This window comes from Antrostomus carolinensis, unplaced genomic scaffold (assembly GCF_000700745.2).
Source record: "Antrostomus carolinensis isolate BGI_N321 unplaced genomic scaffold, ASM70074v2 scaffold25000, whole genome shotgun sequence".
NCBI classification, from domain to species: domain Eukaryota; kingdom Metazoa; phylum Chordata; class Aves; order Caprimulgiformes; family Caprimulgidae; genus Antrostomus; species Antrostomus carolinensis.
The window spans coordinates 1-17,554 of record NW_010288157.1 but is presented as its reverse complement, the minus strand read 5'-3'; the positions used below and the strand labels follow the sequence as shown (position 1 = coordinate 17,554).

At 38.2% G+C, this 17,554-nt stretch overlaps 1 protein-coding gene across 1 annotated transcript; it reads right to left on the bottom strand.

Moving 5' to 3' along the window:
• Nucleotides 1–13,429: 13,429 nt before the first annotated feature.
• YEATS4 (YEATS domain containing 4) lies at nt 13,430–17,273 on the bottom strand. The gene is made up of 5 exons (XM_010165767.1): nt 17,210–17,273; nt 17,014–17,108; nt 15,475–15,567; nt 15,310–15,397; nt 13,430–13,728 (listed from the first exon to the last, which is right to left on the bottom strand). Exons 1-5 carry the CDS (start codon nt 17,271–17,273, stop codon nt 13,559–13,561), a joined length of 510 nt encoding a protein of 169 aa, XP_010164069.1. The 3' UTR covers nt 13,430–13,558.
• Nucleotides 17,274–17,554: the final 281 nt, after the last annotated feature.

Below are 17,554 nucleotides of genomic sequence, written 5' to 3'. Positions count from 1 at the left end.
ATAAAATGGTGGCTTGTGGAGAGAAAGTAGGGAGCTCACATTCACTTTTTCTAGTAAATCAGCACGGGGTAAATAATGGATAGCAGGTTTAAAACAACAAAAAGGTAGGTTTTTTCAGATGCTGCAGAACTAAAGTATGAAGCTCACTGCTTACAGAAATATGGATGCTAAACCGTTATTTTCAAAAACAGATTAAACTCAAGAGGGAAGGAGTGCATTGGCTGCTAGTAAATTGAATGGAATACAGGGGTCTTTAGTTCAGGCTTTTCCTAACCAATGATTTACTGAAAACTCTGATTATAGATCAAGAAGAACTGTGCTATAGCTGACCTGTTCTTTGTACTCTCTTTCTGATTGTTTAGTCCTGATCATTAAGATCAGAAGTGAGTTAGGCAGGCCTGTGTAGTCTGATGCAGTATGGCCATTTTGTAGCTAACAAAGGAGACAAAGAGACCAAGATGGTCAGGAGACTAGAAAATGGTGTATTGTAGAAGACAGACAGAACTGAGATTGTTCAGTCTTAAGAAGGCAGCTAAGGGAAGAGCTTACTACTGTTGTTTGCGTGGAAGATCAACCCATACTCTTCTGAAATAGACTGAGAGGGAATGGACACATGTTGAAATATGGGAAATTCTGCTTAGATACAGAGATTTATTTATTTGTTTATTTATTTGTTTTTCCCATTAAGGTGATCAAATATCAGAACAAGTTACCCAGAGAGGTTGTACAACCTCCTTCCTGGGATATACTCAGAGCTTGACTAGACCAACACGGTCCTGAACAACCTGCTCTAACTGGCCCTGCTTTGAGCAGCAGGGGGTCCTAGGTGGCCTCCTGAGGCCCACTGCAACCTACATGGTTCTGTCTTCTTATGACAGGTTCTTACCATGTGCTTGTCCCCTAACTATACGTTATTCCATATGGTATATCAGTTGACAAAAGTGGAATATATTTGGGCTGGGTTAACTAATATGTATTAAAACTCAGGGTGAGAGCATAATGGGGACAAGACACTTTGGACTTGCCATAAAGAAAGCAGGAGTTGGCTATGGTACCTTTAGTCTAGTGGCTTGCAGTAGTCATTCAAATATTTGTAAAAATATGTCAGGAAGAGGGGGTTTTGTCAGGGTGCAGCTATAGCTGGAGTGAGTAACTGGTACTGTTGTCCCCACTTACAGTTTTTGTTTTTTACTTCCCATGTCTTCTTTAAACAAATGATATGTAATTAGATTGTCAGACACTGAATGAAGGGGAAGAGTACACCTAGCATAGCCTGTGCTGCCACGTCGCACGATGCGATGTGATTGTGTAAGTGCATATTCTCTCCATCTGGATCAAACCTGTCTCCAACAAGAAAGCTGGTGAAAAGATGTTTTTCTTCACCTTGATTTCTCTAACTACGGTCAGTGCTTCTTGGTATTTGAGTTAAGATTTTTGGAAGATAAGATAGTGCTGTTTGTGACCCGCTGCCTCTGTTCAACAGCTGGCATTTCATGGCATGAACAAACAATTCAGACTACAAAAATACCCAGAACTGCCCAACCCTGTTTTCTCCTTGTAATAAGAACTTCTATTTGTAAGATGCAGACTGTACTACAGCTCAGCAGCTGAACGACAGGGTATTCACAAATAACACTTACGGAATAAGCTGAGTCCTGTAGTTTTAAAGAACAAATGCACTTCAACTTAATTGCAGTCAGGCCTGAATAAAAATTAAAGGGTTTGCATGTCTGCTAGTCCATATGTGGGTAGAAAGGCAGTGAGGTTAAGGTAATAGGCTCAAAATGTATTCTCAGAAAACATTTAAAACCACAGCAGGGTGTGATTGTATGCAAATAACTATTTTTGCAATAGCAGATTAAACACCTTATGGAATTTGTATGGAAAACTGCATGCTTGTACATGATGCAAAGTATGATTAAGCACCAATGTGTGGAGTTTTTGCCTTTGGTAAAAAATTAAAGCAGATTGAAATCAATCAATGGTTTTCTCAGTCTTTTCACAGTGTATGTTGTAACTTAGGAATGGTGACTACTAGAGAGAAAATGTTAAAAATAACACTACTTTTTCCTAGGGCCTGCATCCTTACAAGAATATGTCCTGCTGTGCTTTGGAGTCAGGAAAATCATTGCAGTAACAGAAAGTCTGTCCATAGCATGGCAACATACAGGATCTGAGACAGTGAGAAAAGAAAACTGGCAAACTGATGTAAACTTTTACTAGAAGAGCTGTTACTGGTATGTATTTTGCCATCAGCTTACAGAATGTTTTTGGAAAACCTTCAAAGTATCTTTTTGTTACTTTTAATGAATGTATGGCTTAATCGTTCCAGGACTACATTTAAATAAACTTTTTGTTAGGCTCAGAGATGGTTAAAATTACTCTGAGGGCACCCGGTGTCTATAGTGGCAGCAGGTGCCTACACAAAAATGTCTAGTTAGTAGCAGTGGTGGAAAGACCTGTATTGGCATAGGCAGATAATCGCTGCTCTACTTGGTCATTTGCATAACTGTGGGACATTGTGGTTGGCAGAATGACTGAATTGTCTTTGGGAAATGGTCTTTAATGTCAAATTCTAATCTACATTACATACCAGAGTTATGCATCTGCCTTTCTGAAACTCCTTTCTCTAACCCCCAAGTTCTTGTGTCTTGTGCAATGAGAGAAATCCCCTGTTTTTTTCCAAGAAAATTGCCTTTTGGTGTGCTCAGGAAGTATGTTTAAAGGAACATTTAAAGTTACAACCTGGATTTTTTCACCTAGAAGTGATAGATCTGACTTAGCAAAATCAGATATAACTGTGTTTGTTTTCGTCTAGTGTTTTTCCTATCTGGAGTAGAAAAGATAAAATAAATTACTTCAAATTAACTTTGATGTAAATAGTGAAGTAAATTTGACCCACAGTGACCTTGTGCAGTTTCTCAGTGTTGGATATATTACTTTATGCAAGAAGTAAAAGCTTCTCTGAAGAAGTCAAATTGTCACGTTGAAAAACAGTGAAACAGACTCTGTCTTCCAAAACAACTCTGCCTGCTCAGCAGTAAATCTGCAGAGGGAACCCAAGCTCACACTGGCAGGATTACTTTTCTTTCCTGCTTCTTAATCATAATTTGTTAGTGAAAGCAGTGGTCAGAGAAAGTCCAAGATCAACAGTTCTGAACACTGGTACAGCACTCTTCACTCTCCTTCATTCATGTGCCGTTGTCCCACATACTCCAAAATCATATCTAGAAGTGGATTGATAACTGAGCATCATCATTTATACAGAAAGATGAAAATCAGAGGACTGTGAAAAATATCACCTACCCTTCTCTTGAAGGGCCTCACTCCTGCTTGGGGGAAGGTTCAGCATATGAAGCTTCTGCTGAACTACTGATCACAGACTGATGTTTTAAGAGAAGAAAAACATTAATGCCAGGGGTTTTTTATTTCCTCTCAAGTATATGAGGAGTGGGCTTCTTCAAGAAAGCAAGAACCTTGTTAGCATGTGGGCAGAAACCACTAAGTGAGGGTAGTGGGTCATCCAAGGTAAGGAACCACTCCAGCCCTTGAAAAAATAACTTTTAAAATTAGAGCTGAGACAGCCAACGTAAAAGTCTATGAGATAACTTTGTGCATGTTCCCTCAGAAGAGGCATAGAAGAAAAAAAGATGAAGTACGGCAGAGCAGAATTATTGGTAATGGAGTATAAGGCAGCTTTTACAGTACCTCATTTTACAGCCAGCATACTATTTCTCAGTTTTAGGACTGCCTAAATTCACACATACAGCTGGTATAAGCAAACTACACAATTGCTTGAAACAAGAGAAATAAAAGCAGACTTGTTAATTTAATGGCATTTTAAGCAATAATTATTTGAAACAGAAATACTTAGATTTCCCTTCAATGACATATAATAGCACATATCTTAAGCCAAATCAGGGACAGAATCAAAATATGTACCAGCATTATTCTCTCACATAGAAACAAGTATGGGGAAGAGGCTGAAGGATGGAGACCAATCCTGCTCATGGAATTTTTCCCAAAGCAGTTTGACTTAGGTGGCACTAGCTAACTCCACTACAGAGGGAGATTTGTTCCATTGTGTTTGTTTTTCCATACTGTCTGCTAGCAGGAAGAAAGATGACAGAATAGTTTTTGCTTTAATGAGGCGTTAAGAAAAGACTTGCGTTGATATTAAAGAATCCCAAAAAACCAGATCTTCGAGGTGAAGTGAGAAAAATTGAAGTTTGTGAGTCTTTGCCTCTTGGGCAAGTTCATTCCACTGCTAAGAAAGCTTCAGCCCCCTCACAGAAGAGAGCTTAATTGTGACAGAAGAACCAAACTGCTAACTGAGGACAATAGATGATCTTTACTGGTTTTTTTCCTTCTCTCCTGTCACACCTTCAGCCTTTCCTGAGATGTTCAAATAGTTGCTCTTCCTGTTAGAGCTCCAGGCAGGCTGCATATCCTGATCTTAAGACCCCCTTTCTCAGTGCAGACCTCTATGAAGCAGCCTGAAGTACTGGGTTTTTTGTTCCACAATCACAGTTGGTGGGTCGGTACAGGCTTATTTTGTCTAAGTAATGAAGCAAGGTGCTTAGAGTTTTTGTTCTTAGTTTTTCTTCCCAAGGCTATTTAGTTCTGTACTGAACAGCTGCATGCCCACACCAACCCCCAAATGAAAGCCTTTTTGATACAAATGGGAGATTTTCAGAGAATTTTGGCTCAAGTCTTATTTCCATCTCTCATTTTTTAAAACCATAAGAACAACTTTCCTGCAAGTGACTTTCAGGAATACCAATTTTTAAAAAGAAGCCCATTTTGTTAAAGATGGTGAAACACATGGACAGCAGTTGCTTCACTTATCTGCTATAGTCAGACTGAGTTGTGTTCTCACAGGATGAGAACTGTACTGAATACTACTTCAGTTCAAAGTGGTTGAAGGGTGTAATTTTAGAGCTGAAAGACATTGCTTACAGTTCAAGTAAAGAACTGCAGTTTATTGTACCACCCATCCTATATAGCCCATTTAGATGGAAGGCCTTCAGGCCTGGAACTCTGCCACCGTATTTTGCATGTACAGTATTCTCAGGATACGATATAAATAATAATACTTCAGCAGTGGAGGGAATAGCCCCAGTGGAGCAATCCACAACTGAGTGAACCTCTCAGATATTATGGAACAAGGCCAGCATTACTTCAAAAACATTTTTTTTTTTTAGACAAAGTCAGTCAAATGCCTAAATTAAAATCCCACTCAATTGCTTTGATCTTATCAGATGCAGTATCTCTATGTTCATTTAATAAGCCTCTCATGCATTTTATCTTTATGCTTAATTTAAATATGAGAAGCAAACACATTTTATATAGTTGTTATTCTCCAATCACTACAAAAGCTTCTTAGAATCTTTGATCATGAGAATGTTATTTCAAATCCAGTTCTGCTTCACAATTACAAAGTGTCTTTACTGAAGTTAGTTTGGATGCAATTCCAGTCCAAGTGGAGTAAACCACAGTCAGTCCTCAAAAAATAGATATGACTACAGAGCAGTAAAGAGATCAGAAGGCACCAAAGTAACCAAGTTGATTTATCTGGTGGTTGGGATTTTTTAGGCAGAAATTACAACCAAAGCTGTAATGATAACAATTAAGCGTCTGACACAGTGCATCAATGATTTAGCGTTAGATGCAGTTTACAAAATGTTATTATTATTAAAATACCGTAGATCAGCAAATTTTATTTTTTGTATTGGGACACTACAGTAGAGGTTCATCCACAGGGTTTTGGTTTTTGGGGGTATTTTTACACAAGACCACAGAGAGGTGACACAGGTATAATGGCTGCTAACCAAGTTCAACATGCTTGTGTGTGGACAGCTGTCAGATGATTACAAAATGTATTCAGAGTTGTCACATAAACTTATCTCTAGATTTAGGTAAGGCTGTGAAGCTAGCATTCTACAGCATCAGTGTTAAATAAAGCTCTGGAAGTTAGAGCAAAACCAAGTTATACTTTGCTTTTTGTCTTCTAGACAATTTCTTTTTAGTGTTCCTTGTTGAGTAGTGAAGGAGCTATGGCATAGAACTGAGGAGAGAGATGGAACTTATAAAGGGCAAATCCTTGGGCAAATATACAAAATATTCTACAATAAATTAATTGAACTGCAAAGTCAACAAGAGGTCATATAGTAGTGAAGGCTAGGTGACAAACTGAAAAAAATGGCTTGTTTAAATTTAAGCATAGGTATCTATCAGACTTCCAAAAGCCTTAGCTTAATACTTGTAAAGGAATGCTGTGAAGTCTAACTATCATGAAATAGAAAACATTACTAAAGTGGCCCTTTTCTCAGGTTGGCCCTTCTACTATGAAAATGTGGCTTCTTCATTTACTGATTTATTACTTTCATTCACCAGAGGACTGATTGAAACCCACTGGCTTCACAAGGACTGAAGATCAAGTTTAGTGAAGTACTAAGCATTTCCAGCTCCAAATGCAGAGGCAAGGCACTTGCAAGCATTTAGTACCATACAGGGTCAGATTAGACTATGAACAAACTTGAATTAAATTTCACTTTTCAGACAATGAAACCTTGAAAAGTTTTACTGCTTTTTCATTTTAAAATACATGTACTATGTCAGTCTGTTCCAAGAAAGTAACACTGAAACTCATACAAATTAATCATCTTTACAGTAATGACTATGTTTCTGCCTTTTATCCTTGAAGGGAAAAAAAAAACACTAGAAAGAACTCACAGTTTTAGAAATGTCTCTTCTCTATCCTCAGCAAATGCACAAGGACTAGGACTCTGCTTGTTAAGCAAAACTCAAAACACAATTTATTTTAAATTCAGTTAGACTGCATTAGCTATTTGAAATTGCAGACTCATGACTGTTAAATACTGTAGAATGAATCTATCAGGAAATAGGACTAGCAGACTGAGCAGTGAGGAGACGCTCAAAGAGTACAGACAACTACCCAAGAGGAGCAGACACACACTGACTTGCAGCTCTGGCAGTTGAGTGCATGCATACCAAATCAGTTTTGTCCTCTGACATTGCCCACGATGTCCTGTTAGTGATCTGTGGCAATGTCCGTGCTCATCTAGCACTGCAGTTCCTGGCTGCTGCTGATAAAGACTAAAAAAGGAAGATTCAGAGCAACCACAAGGCTCTCCAAAGCAGTGGTTGCTTTGGTGATTTCCAAACACTACATAGGAGGGTGGTGGAGTCCAGTCCATCTAGTTTAAGTGCCTGTCTTGTGTCTTGCCTCACCATGCAAATGGACCTAACCCATAGCAAGTATGAAAAAAATAATTTCCAGTTTTTTCAATATATACATTTCTTCTACAATCACTAAAAAGGTGCGCACCTTCTGAAAGGTAATGGGAAATTAATTCCGTCTAATTTAGATACTTTCATTTACTAAGGGTTGAACCCTTTTCTGAGATGGTGGCTTTATTCAGCTCAAAAAAAAAGCACTCAATTGGTTTTCTCCAATGCCCAAATTGCCAAGTGAGATGATGGTTTTCCTTCACCTATTCCCTGTCCAGCCCTAGAGAAATCTTGCAGAGCTGACTGTCTACAGCTCACTGTGAACAGGAGTGATGGAGAGTACTCTCATGACCTCATGGTTAACAACTTCTAAAACTGTGAGCTGCAGATTCAGTTTTCCTCAGGAATATTTCATTTACAGAGTAAATGCTTTAACTACTACAGAGACTTTTCATACATAAACCAGGAAATAACACTGGAAGTTAACCTCAAGCCCTGCAAACATTTCAAGATTCTCCATATTACCTACTCAGAGTTCAGGTGGCTTAGGACCTGAATGGAGCTTTAGGTGGGAGAGTTATCACTCTAATCAGGACTGTGATTAAAACAAAAATGACCTGGATTAATTCTTGCTTTAATAAACATAGACAGGAAAAAGGAACCACATGCTGGCCCTGCTACATTGAGCAGACTCAGCACATGGAACAGCAGAGTGCTGCAGCACTGTTCGTTCTCCAAATTTTAAGTCCAAAAGCTGTCACCATTGTTACATGCATAGAGGTGTAACCTTGTCGGTTTTGACAATACCTGTATTTACCCAGCATGCTAGTGCTTAAAGATGCAAGCTCATAAACTATGATTTAACTGTGAAATTATTTCAAGACTTTTGTTTGGAGTCAGTAAACTGAGATGCAGTTTTGGCTGATCAGTTCAGCAAGTGAAGAAGCCATATGTATTGTTTCTTCATCCTATTGACTAAAGATACCAGAATGCTTCACTGAGAAACTTAGAAGCATGTTCCACCATGCATTTTAATAACAGATCAGAGGTTAAATTAAATATGCTATTTGAAATAAAACTAAATTGCAGAGTGTGAAAAAATATGAGATTTGCCAGGCATCGCAGAATTAGACATTGAAGAAAAAAGCTGTTGATCACTTCAGGTGAAAGTATTCACAAAGCAGAGGCCAGTAGATCAGATGAAATTTGTTTCTGTCCTTAAGTACTGAATTCTCCACAACTGTGGGAATTAGAAATTTCAGCCACTTATTTAACACATGAACACCTTAAAAAGTATAGTATTTATCAGGGAGGGAGTATGACAAAGACTGTGTATTCCAATGCTAATGAGTTCTTTTTATGGCCTAATCACTAGGCATTAAAGAGGCTTTTCCAATGAAAACTGAAGTAAATTTTAATGTTGGATGTGTATTGGCAATTTGCATAGGCAAGGCCTTCACTAGAAACTTACATGATTTCATGATCTAGCTTAAAACATTTTAAAACAGAAATAGTATAAATGTATCATAAATTAAGATAAATCCCAACTAATTATATCACAATGCATATATAACAAGAATTTCTCATTGTTGCCACTTCTGTTTTTTTCTAAAGTTAAGCTGTTCTTCCCTGTATTCAGGAAAATTAAAAGTTTCAACGTGCTTGGAAGCCAAAGTTTCATTCATAGTATTCATTAAGCAGTAAATAGTCAAAGCAGCTTATTAACTCTATTAACATTATGTTTTTAAAAGTAATTACTTTTTACCTGTGGAAAATCCTGCCATTTTGCACCTGCAATTGAGTGCAAGCAAAACATGCAGTCCAGTAGAGTACCTAAGTTATGTTTTGTTCATTCATATTGTCACACAATCTCGCCCTGAAAAAGCAAAAAAAGCCTAAGAACAACCCCAGAGATTTGTATTTTTAAAGCTGCTTCCTTTGCCAAATGAACTAAAATTGCAAACAAACATTCATAGGGTTTTTTTTTACTTCCTGGCACAGCACATTCCATTTGCTCACAAGGCTGCTGAACACTCTTGTAACACGCGAGAGATAATTTGGTCATCTCTACAGAAACAAATACAAGTTGTCTAATCAGATGATCAAGTCTCAAAGCAAATGAGAACAAACAAAGGTATCACAGATCTGCCAAAATCCCAGTAATTAAAATGCTGTTGAGACTGGAGAATATTTTGGACATACCTGCCACCTGGTGTTTGGAAAACAACCTTATACCTGAAAGCAACCTGAAATGCTCTTAAATCTGTATTCCCATTAAGAAGCAAGCAAGCACTGATATATCTATCGTGGATTAAATGCATAAGCAGCAAAAGTGTCTTTAGGTTGGTGTTACTACCAGCATCTGTCTAGAAAGAAAGGAATAGGGTGTTTTAATGTTCCTTCCAGTCCTGTCTCTACTAACCACAAAAATTCTCAAGTAAATCTTTGAATTAAGTGTATTTACACACCTCCTGTCAGATAATGGCACTTTTGATGAGAAACCTCCCAGGCACAGCCTTATACAACTTCACAGTCTAACTGTAAACTACAGTGTGCCAAACCCAAAGGCAAAGAAGTAAGTTATATGAGATGGAGCTACGTTAAAAAAAGGACTAGCGATAAATAATAGGGGGCAGTAAGTGAGTAAGCAGTCAGTGTCTGAAATTACTGTGATGACTATTAATGTGTCTTACCTAAAATACTTAAAACCCCCAAGTCTTTATAGTGGAAGTGGCAATGACAGTAATTACCAGTGTTGCACGTTTGATGCCTCACTGGTAAAATGGGCAACAGGAAGCACATCAACTGAGATCAACCATGTTTTATCTTTACCTACCAAAGAGCTACTTCAAGTGGAGCCTAAAGCTTCAGTGTAGGCAACTGGACAAATTACTGTGCAATTCAGTGATAGGAAACTGTAGCTATAGCAGAATGAGGGATTTTTTTCCCTCCTTTGCAAAGCACTTAAATACATCTGTGTTTCACAATTATAACTCAGGATGAAACCACAGTCTGAAGTCAGTCCCAGCAATGTAAACAGCTGGCATTTAAGTTAGCACCCCTGGCAAGCACAAACTGTAACTATTTGTCTGGAATCACATCTTCATAGGGCTGCCAAAAATAAAGTGGAGTGTAGTGTTTCGGTTTTTCTTTTTCAAGGTAATGCAATTGTGTCCCTGGGTGCCCCACTCTATTTCAATTCTAGTAAATGAAAATTATATGCACTAGAAGGTCAACACTATATTGTACATATACTGTATACACTTGCATCAACACCTCTTTTAACGGCAGAACACGTAGGTCCAAACATAACCAATGTATTAATTGAGAACCATGCAGTTGCATGTAGAGAAGATACCTGTAGCTTTACTTGACAAATGCAGGGAGGTTGTTTTTCACATTTATTTTCAAGCCAAAATTCTAAACCACTTAATTGTCATTAACTTTTTCCAGAACTTAATCTCTGCCTAATACAGGGCTCAGTTGCTTTCTCAACATCTGAAGAAAGTTATTTGCTAATGAAAACACAGAACATAGTAAGGAACTTCTGTAAAGCAGAAGATACTCTTCCTGTTTTCTATCAACAGTAACTGCTCAGCACAGACAGATGTTAGGACTATTTTCTTGCCTTAGTATTAATGGGGGAACCTCACGACTCTTGTATGACCTTTGCAGAGAGCACAAAGGAGTGGTAAAAAATACAAAAAGTTGAAAGAAAAACTGGGGGAAAAAAGAATTCTAACCACAAACAAAAATTACATCACTGGTCTAGCATGCTGATGGCTACTAACAGTAGAGCCAGGATCATTGCTTCTGTAAAGTTGAATACTTGGCTGGTTATTGAATGTTATTAAAAATGTAAGTAAAAAGAATACTTTAGACTCTTACAAAAACGTTAGATTCAAAAAGTACCACTCAATTCGTTTTTGGTCTGTTCAAGCCTGCTGCAGCAGCTCTGTTCTTGGTAAGTCACAGCTCTTGCTGAACCTATTTCATATTTGATGAGTTACTCTACATGAGTATTATTTTAACTGACGATTATACGTTGCCTACAACCTAGTCTCACCAAAACTGTGCTTTCCATTCCCATTTTTGTTTCAGCATGCACAAATGGACCTTAAAAACCCCCTCAGGAAATCAAATCAATCTGCAAGAAGCTAAGAGGATATACTTGGAAGGACTCACTTTGTGCTATCCCTATTATATTTTTACTTAAAAATCTGCTACTGATGATTGTCAGGTAAGGAAGAACCCAAATAAACACTTTGAATAAAACAAAATTATATTAATATTTTTAACTTTTCACTGAAGTGTTCTTTCAGCCTTGAAATGCGTCATATACTGTGGTTCATGCAAGTCTTATTTTCAACGCACAGCTCTGAAAATGGCACGTTCTACTGTACTCAAATTGCCTAGCACATTCTTCTTCAGCTACTGCTTAAAAATAAATTGGCTACTGAATGAATAAAACAAACCAGTTAGGTAGCCAGAAAAATTTGGATAGTCTGTAGTGCTGGGAGGGATTGGTGTGGACACCACTAGTACAAGCTGTACCTCAAGCTATGTGTATATATAATACCATGAAATAAATATATATGCCAAGTTTTAACAGTTATGTTTCTTAATGAGAAACGTTAAGTCTACGTATGGAGGATTGAAACTGTTTCAGTTCTAATCTTTACCAAGCCATGGTAAAAGCCAATCATCAATTATTTAAATATGAAGAAATGAGTGCTTGTTCTCAAAACATTGATAATATTTTCTCACAGAGTTTACTGCAAAACAGTATCTTGAAGCAGTAGGAAAGGCGCCCAAGCCTCTTCAAAACCTGAGGTAGCACCATCTCCATCAGGCTGTTTTACCTTTACAAAAGAAAAAAAAAAAAAGAAATGTTACAGGCAAAAATTATGCACTGATTTTTCAGGGGAGAAATACCTGCCAGTTACTTAAGAGTATGTATTGGGTTTGCATGGCAAGGTTTTGGTAGCGGAGTGGTTACAGAGGTGGCTTCTGTGAGAAGCTGCTAAAAGCTTCTCTTATGTCCAATGGAGCCAATGCCAGCCACCTCCAACAGACTGGCTGCTGGCCAAGGCTGAGTGAATCAGCAATGGTGGTAGCACCTCTGGGATAACATATTAAACAAGGGGGAAAAAACTGCTGCACAACAGCAGCCAGAGGAGAGAAGTGAGAATATACGAGAGAAACAACTCTGCAGATACCAAGGCCAGTGAAGAAGGCAGTGAGAGGAGTTGCACCAGAGCAGAAAATTCACCTGCAGCCCATGGTGAGGCAGGCTGTCCCCCTGCAGTCCATGGAAGTCCACAGTGGAGCAGAGATTCACCTGCAGCCTGTGGAGGACCCCACACTGGAGCAGTCTGTTCCTGAAGGACTGCACACCATGGAAAGGGCCCAGGCTGGAACAGTTCATGAAGAACTGCAGCCCACAGGAAGGACTCATCTTGAAGTTTGTGGAGGACTGTTTCCCATGGGAGGGACCCCATGCTGGAGCAGGGAAAGTGTGAGGAGGAAGGAGCGGCAGACACAACATGTGATGAACTGACCACAGTACAGTACAAATATAAAACAAACTTCTACAGAACAGGACCAAAATAATTTCATGCTTCTGAGCATAACTTGTATAACTGATGCATTTATATGTGTTAAAGCATATGTGGGGCTAGAAACGATTATCTGTAGATACACAAGTTATTTAAAATCCTGTTTTCAGAAAGTTTTTTCACTGTGCTGGTAACAGACAGACATGCAGACCACGGTAACCAGACTTAAGCAACTTGCATACCATTATATTTCAACCTCTGCCTTAAATCAGCGTATTCTATTTACAGTTGTTCCTGAAGCCCACAACTAGACAGAGACAAAAAATATGAAAATAAAAACCCAGCGTATTTTATTTTCAGCTTTGAAGATGCATCTCTAAACAATCAGTAGAAAAAAAACAAGTAAAAAAGTAAACACCAGCATTTTGTAAAATCACATTGAACTAATACAAGACTTAATAGAAAGTTTTCATATACTGCTGAAATGTAGTTTAAAAAAAAAAAGTAGTCTGGTCTCCAAAGACCCCTTCTACTTGAAATAAATCGTTAAGTACCCACAGATTTTAACTATAAAACAAGGATACATTCTTTCTCTTATCTTCCATTTATGAAGTCGATTGCCACATACTTCAGTCATTTGCAAGTGAAATTCATAGTCTCAGTTACAGGATTGAAGACAAGATGTACAATTGCAAGACTGAAGTCCTTCCATTTTCAGTATGGGCTCTTTATCAAGTTGACACTCATCACATATCTTTAGACTGATCATCTTCTTCAAGTTTCCTGATTTCGTTCTTTAAACAGTTGATGGTTTCACGACTTGCTTTTAATCTTTCTTTAAGCTCCGCGATTTCAAAACTAGTTTTCTTTTTGGCAGCTTCCAGCTTTTCCCTGGTTTTCACTTCAAGATCTGCAACTGTGGTGGTCATAAAGAAAAATAAATATTCTAAGTACCATGAGAAGTTGTAATTTTATTTTTTTTTTAAATTGCAACAGTAATTCGGATAGCGTGTGTCCTGCAAAATCTATTACTGTTAGCCTTCAAGATTCAATGACTGGCATCAAAATGGTATCCAAATAAAAACTTGGAATTAAAAAAAAAATACCCAACTTGTTTGGTGGCCTCATTCAGCCCATCAGTTTTGTGGATGGAGTTATATAATTCACTATTTAATTTTCCAGAGTGTTTTAGAGATTAAGTGGGAAAAAATACCTGACATAACAGCAAATAAATGGGAGATTACAGAGAACTATAAATAATTTACATGTGATGCCCAGTGTCAGCATGTGAGGCCATGGGCACAAAGGGGGGCACAAACTGAAAACACAGGAGGTTGTTCTCTCTGAACATCAGCAAGCTTTTTTTACTGTGAGGGTGACTGAGACTGGCACAGGTTGCCCAGGGAGGTTATGGAATCTCCATCCTTGGAGACATTCAAAATCCATTGTTTAATTCTATCTATCTAAAAGATTTAGTGGTGCTGCCTTTGTTTTTATGAATATCTTGACATTAGGACATCTCAATCTGGCAATCTGGTTTATTGAGGTGTCCTTTTTTTCTTTTGGTAATTTGTTCATGCACAAGTTTTTGGACAAAGCTGGTAAAGGCAACAAATCTATGGAGGCCATGGATATCCCTTCATATCCCACACATTACATAATCGTATGCAGTGGCAAAAAAAAAAAAAAAAAACACTTAATTTTTTTATCTGCTTGAGAAGCACATTTTAAGGAAATATATTTTAAAAATCCACTAAGAAGTTTCTATCTACTCTCAGGAGAAACACCCATAAATTTGAAGCGAGAAAAGTTTAAATTTGGACAAGACTTCTTTATGATTCAAAGTATTAAACATTTCTACACTTAAACCATAACAACATGCAATATAACAAAAATCCACCTCAAGGCTGGCTAAACTGAGGCAGAAAATACAAGTCATAGCTCACAGACCCACACACCCAAACAGACGTAAGGCAAATCAGAACCCCAGCCTTGTAGAGCTTCAAACCCATAACCACTCTTAGCTCTAGGTATTCACTGTCTAAAAATACCTGACATTTGTTGTCAGGGGAACATGCAGATAAGCCAAAGGCCAGGTGAGTCGGACTACAATGGCATTAGAGTTTGTAACTAACAAGGCAGGATTTGAGCTTAATAAATATAACATTTGCTTTCTGAGAGTAGAAGATGAGAGATGAAACCCAGAAGATCAGAACAGAAATAATCACTCTTTATATTATACTATATTTTTATGAATCAACGTATGTTAATTTAATTTCTTTAATTCCCTGGTTTATTCTGGTTTATTTTTAAAGACAGATTAGATAAAAAGGACGCAAAGAACATTAAGCTATACTGAAGAATTATGTTATGAAATGACCCACAGTTAAGGAATTGGAAAGAAGGGAACTGTACTGTTACAGCCCAGAAAAAACACTAAAAGCGAAAACAACTGTTGTTTATTTCTAAAATTAAAATATTTTAATTTTCAACTTACACTCTGTTTCGTGCTTATAGGCACCCAGTGTTAGTTGACGAGATGTTGTTAACAGCTGCTGCATCATTGCAGTAGGATCTTGAAATATCTAATGAAGGAGAAAAATACATGGTATCACTAATACTCTTCAAAATAAAGTGAGGATCACATTAAAAATTTCCATACCATTTCATCATAGAATTCAGAAACTACAGTCTTCTTTCCCAGGATGGCATTGGTATCAGACTGAAAAAGCTTCAGCAAGTGATACAAGGTTACCTATACAAAGACAGAAGTTTATTAGCTTGACAGTTGTAGGGGAATACAAATCTTCCAGATATCAACAAGCAGTATTTGTTCTTACTAAACAAGTGTATAGGATTTAAAAATCTTTTAGGAGGGCAAAAATAAATATCATATAATTTAAGCAGAATTACTTAAATTTAATTCTTACAACACGCCAACTGTCCAAAGGCTTCTTGATACTTTAAAAACACCTGGTCAAGTTGTTTAGGATTGGTGTATAAAAACTACTAAGAAAATCTTCTCTTAAAACATTTCCAAATAGATGATTTAGTTGAAACCGACTTTCGCAATTAATCAGTTAGAAAGTGCTTTCTGTGACCCTGTCCTCCCTTCTTGTGAAGGAAAAACACCAGGGTGGGAGTGAGGGTGGGCTGTGAATAGTTTTTCACTGAACTTCCCCTCTTCAGAGTTACTTTTCCTTTACTGCACTGCACTGCAAATGGCAGGAGCTGGAGAGGAACAGAGGAAGCCCTCTGTCCAGCTGACCACTTGGACCACAACCTGGGAAGAGGACAGACAACCCACAGTTCTTCCCTTCCACAAAAAGGCCCATGAACAGTCGTGGAAAAGAGCGATTGTCTTACTCCAGGTGGTACTTCCTGGAAAGGAAGAACACGACAGGCACCGAAACAGCCTTCCAAGAACAATCACAAATTAAAAACACCCAACCAACTTTAGGACAGCTTGGTCAAGCTGTGAATGGAATTAAAACAACAAATCGGGATGCTACCGAGCACAACAGCGCAGGAAGCCCTTTCTAGTCTAGTATCAATTCTCATATATTCAAGAAAAACATAAAATTCAGTTTTCCCCTCATTTGGCAAAAAACAGTTAAAGCAAAGTTCATGCGAGAGAAGGAACCCAGTCCTTCCAGAAATAAACACCCTTTTCCCATAAAACATGACAACTGAGTTTCCTACCTAAACCTGGATAAACAAAACTGCAGGGCGTCTACAACACAGGATGGAAAGAAAGAAATTCATTCCAATGCTTTACTCAACCAGAGAAGTGTCTTAACCTGGTTTTCTTAGGAAGCTGGCAGAGCACCTTTGCTGCTTTTTGAGTGATTTTAACTGAATCTGATAGACAAAAAAAAAAAAGCAAAATATTTAAATATCCTAGAACTAGGAAGCTACATGGAAGAGAAATCCTCAGTATGTGCTCAACCCAGGTAAGGTGCAACATGTGGTCACACAGAAGAAACTGTCAGAGAAGCCAAGCGCGGAAAAAGCCATCACAAATGCCAGTAGTAAAGCACAGAAACAGGAAAACGTGGCCAACAATTAAATAACATTTCCTACAAGAACAGGCTTTATTACTTCCATGGCAGATGGGACATATTTTGACCAGCACTATCCTACACCACAGCTTGAGGCCACCATAATTAATGAAGCATTGTTAAAAGTTCAATGTACTTACAGGTCTTTCATTTGGGTCAATGAAAAATATTTTAATGATTATTTCAAATTCACCCCAGCCTGTTTCGGTGATTTCATACGGTGGTTTGGTAACAACTGCAGTGAGAAACACAGAAGTGTTAATATGGGTGATAAAGCCTTGGTGGAACTAATCAAAACCCCAATTCTGGGAACAAATGCCCAAGTGCAAAACCCACCTCTTAAAGGATTGCCGTAGCTCTCGTGCAACTTGAACTGAATCTTTTTCACGTAGGCAGACATATCCTAAAATAGAAGCATCGTTATTTCTAACTGTTTGCACAGCGCACCAATGGATGTTCATCCATCCATCCATCCCACGTCTCTATCATTTCCCCTGACACGGCGGCAAGATGGTAAACCCCAGAGTTCGCACTGACACACACAGAGCTGTCGTGATTTTGTCCCCGTGAACGCTCTCCAGTTTTCCCCCACCTAGACGGTCACTCCTAAACTGCAGGAGGAAGCACATCTTCCCTCTCCTCACCCTCTTTGGAAACCCCCCGGCCTACCCACCTCCCCCC